We start from the raw sequence: 3,059 nt of genomic DNA, 5'->3' as shown, positions 1-3,059 counted from the left end.
AAGATATATAGAAAACAAAAAGTAAAATGGCAGATGTGAATCCAAGTACATCAATAATAACATTAAATGTGAATGGACTAAACAATGTAATCAGGCAGAGATTGTCAAACTAGATAAAAGACAAGATCCAGTTATATGCTGTCAATAGGAGACACACTTTAGATTCAAAGATACAAACTGGTTGAAAGTGAAAGGATGGTCGGGCTGGCTGGTTAGAGTGCAGTGTTATAACAGCAAGGTCGAGGGTTTGGATTCCTGTACCAGCCAGCCACCAAAAAAAAGGATAGCAAAAGATACATAGTCAAGTGCCTCATAAAGACATTTTAGTCAATGATGTATCACATGTACAACACTAGCTGTAGCAATAAACTATATCATATGGCCTAGTTGTGTAGTAGGCAATACCACTTAGGTTTGTGTACATACACTTTATGATGTTTGCACAACGATAAAATGACCTAACAATGCATTTCTCAAAACATTGTTAAGTGACACATGACTATATCATGCAAATAGCAACCACAGAAAAGCTGAGGTGACTATAATAATATCAGACAAAAAAGACTTTAAAACAAAAAATCTGACTACAGATAGAGTGGGACATCTTGTAATGAAAATAGGATCAATCTATTAGGAAGATATACTAATTATAAACAGGTGTGCATCTAATAGAGTTCCAAAATACACAAAGCAAAACCTCACAGAACTGAACGGAGAAACAGACACTTTAATAATAGTTGAAGACTTTAATACCCCATATTAAAAAATGGATAGAACATCTAGGCAGAATATCAGCATGGAAATGGAGACTTGAATAAAACTATAAACCAACTAGACCTAACAAACATCTGCAGAACACTCCCCTCAATGGCAGAATACATTTTTCTCAAGTGTATGTGGAACAATCTCCAGGATAGACCATATGTTAGACCACAGAAACATATAAAAACATTGATGGCTTTTGGTGGCTGGCTGGTATGGGGATCTGAACCTGTGATCTTGGTGTTACAAGGCTGCACTGTAACGAACTGAGCTAACCAGCCAGTCTAAACACTAAAATATTAATAGACATTTCTGGTTGGTAGAAATATGAGACTAAGACTTTTATGTTTTCTTTTGCTTTTATTTATTTGCTAATTTTCCTATAATGGGCATGTTACTTTTATAAAGAAAAAAATAAAAGTTATAAAAAAGAACTGATGGATAGTAATGGAAAGGAGTAAATTGAGAGAGATGGGGGAAATTGCTTGGCCCCATTTGAACTCTTGTCAACCCAAACTCTGTTAATTCACTTATACTCACACTTGAAACTCTTCGTAAGAAACCCCACTGGAGATGCTTCCTCTCCTTCTGGAGCTATGTCCACTGTCTTCATCATCATCCTCCTCAGAGTCATCCAGGCTTCGTGGGAAACTTCGACTGCTCATGGGACGTGGTAAAGAGCTGTGATCCAAGTCCAGGTCCTCCTGAAGAACACAGGGCCATCGAGTGAGGAGCAGGAACACCGAGATCCCCCAGAAGTTTCACTGAGGGCTTGGGCAGGTAGAAAATGAGTGTGTGCCATTTACCTAGGATTTCTTTGTGGTTAACACTAGACTACGATGCCCACATTTTTTCAATTTCATGAGTTGACAATTTTCAAAGCAGATTTTAACAACCATCAAGGAGTTACTAACTTTTTGTTTGGATAAGAAAGAACATTAAAAACACAACAAAGAAAAAAGTAAGTAAATATATTATCATCTTATTTTCATAAAAGATCACACATTTAATAGTTCCAAAGTAGGAAGGATATAATAATCTCAGAATAAGAATTTTGACTAAATACAGCCTTGTGAAAATTTTACTCATTGTCTGTGTGTTTACATTTCACTATGACTGGTGAAATTTGTCACCTACTGGCACTGTTCTGTGGAACAGCATTTAGAAACCACTATTCTAAACTTCTCCTCATAGGAAAGTGGCTTTAGTGTATAACACTAATCTGTATTCTCTGTACCTCAATTACCATGTCTTTTTTTTTTTTGTTTAACCATTTATTTTTGAAAATTAATGGTAAAGCTTTTATTTATGTATTTATTTGAAACATAATTGATTATACATATTTGTGGTGTACAGAGTGACTATCAATACATGTGTACAATGTGTGATGATCAAATCAGGATAATTAGCATATCATTACAAATGTAATTCTTTGTGTATGGTAAAGCTTTTAATTATTTTTTTCTGATTATAAAAGTCCATTTACTTTTACTATTAACTTTGTCTTAAGTATTCAAATGGAAGACAGCTGTTAATTTTAATTTTTACTATAAATATTAATATTTAAAGAGCAACTAACTAAACAGAATAACTTTATATCTTCTGATAAGATTTTTTCTTTCTTTTTCTCTCATTCTCATGGACATTGTGAACTATGCAACTTACCAGGCTTCTCTTTTCAAGTTGATTACTAGAAAGCTTAGGGCCAAATCTGTAGCCCAATATTAATAAGCATATGTAAGCATGTGTGTTTATGGAACACATTTTTTAGCTTCATTTGTAATCTATTATTTTTACTTTTGCTTTGCCTCACTCTTCATTTTGACTTTTTTACAGTCATACTCACATTGTATTTATTTTTATATATCATTGTGTTAAATATCCTTTTTGAAATAAGCAGGATACTAATACATAAACTGAGTCAGAGAGAGAGAGAGACACTCAGTAGCCCACTAATTAGTGTCTGACACATTGTGGGTGCTGAATTAAATCATGTTCTCCTAAATTAGACCCACCCTCTCTTTTTCCAAGTCATCTCTCATCTGCTGATGTTCATGTTCGGTCAGTTCTTGGTCTCCATCTTGGTCATACTTTGTGAATATTGCTTCAATCTCTGCATCAGTATGGCCCTTCCTGAAATGATTGAGAGGATACAAATGAACTCATTCTTGTACATGGTCCAATCCAAACACAGAGACATCAGAATGCAGGAGGAAAGGAGAAACTGCTGAACGGGGGCCAGTTCTCCTCTTATAATATGTTCCAGAATAATACCTGCCTCTGATAAAAAAGTCTCT

General features: G+C 34.7%; 1 protein-coding gene across 1 annotated transcript in view; it reads right to left on the bottom strand.

Moving 5' to 3' along the window:
• Positions 1-1,199: 1,199 nt before the first annotated feature.
• LOC103583613 (polycystin-2-like) overlaps positions 1,200-3,059 on the bottom strand; it is a gene marked incomplete at its 5' end in the record, with an annotated part of 2,212 nt that continues 352 nt past the window's right edge. Inside the window, 2 exons of the mRNA XM_008564881.1 lie at positions 1,200-1,466; positions 2,778-2,895. Of these exons, the coding sequence (XP_008563103.1) occupies positions 1,299-1,466; positions 2,778-2,895 (286 nt within the window). The remainder of the gene's footprint in view (positions 1,467-2,777; positions 2,896-3,059) is intronic.

This window comes from Galeopterus variegatus, unplaced genomic scaffold (genome assembly GCF_000696425.1).
Source record: "Galeopterus variegatus unplaced genomic scaffold, G_variegatus-3.0.2 Scaffold24822, whole genome shotgun sequence".
NCBI classification, from domain to species: domain Eukaryota; kingdom Metazoa; phylum Chordata; class Mammalia; order Dermoptera; family Cynocephalidae; genus Galeopterus; species Galeopterus variegatus.
The sequence above is the reverse complement of the archived record's forward strand: the minus strand, read 5'-3'. Positions and strand labels throughout refer to the sequence as shown.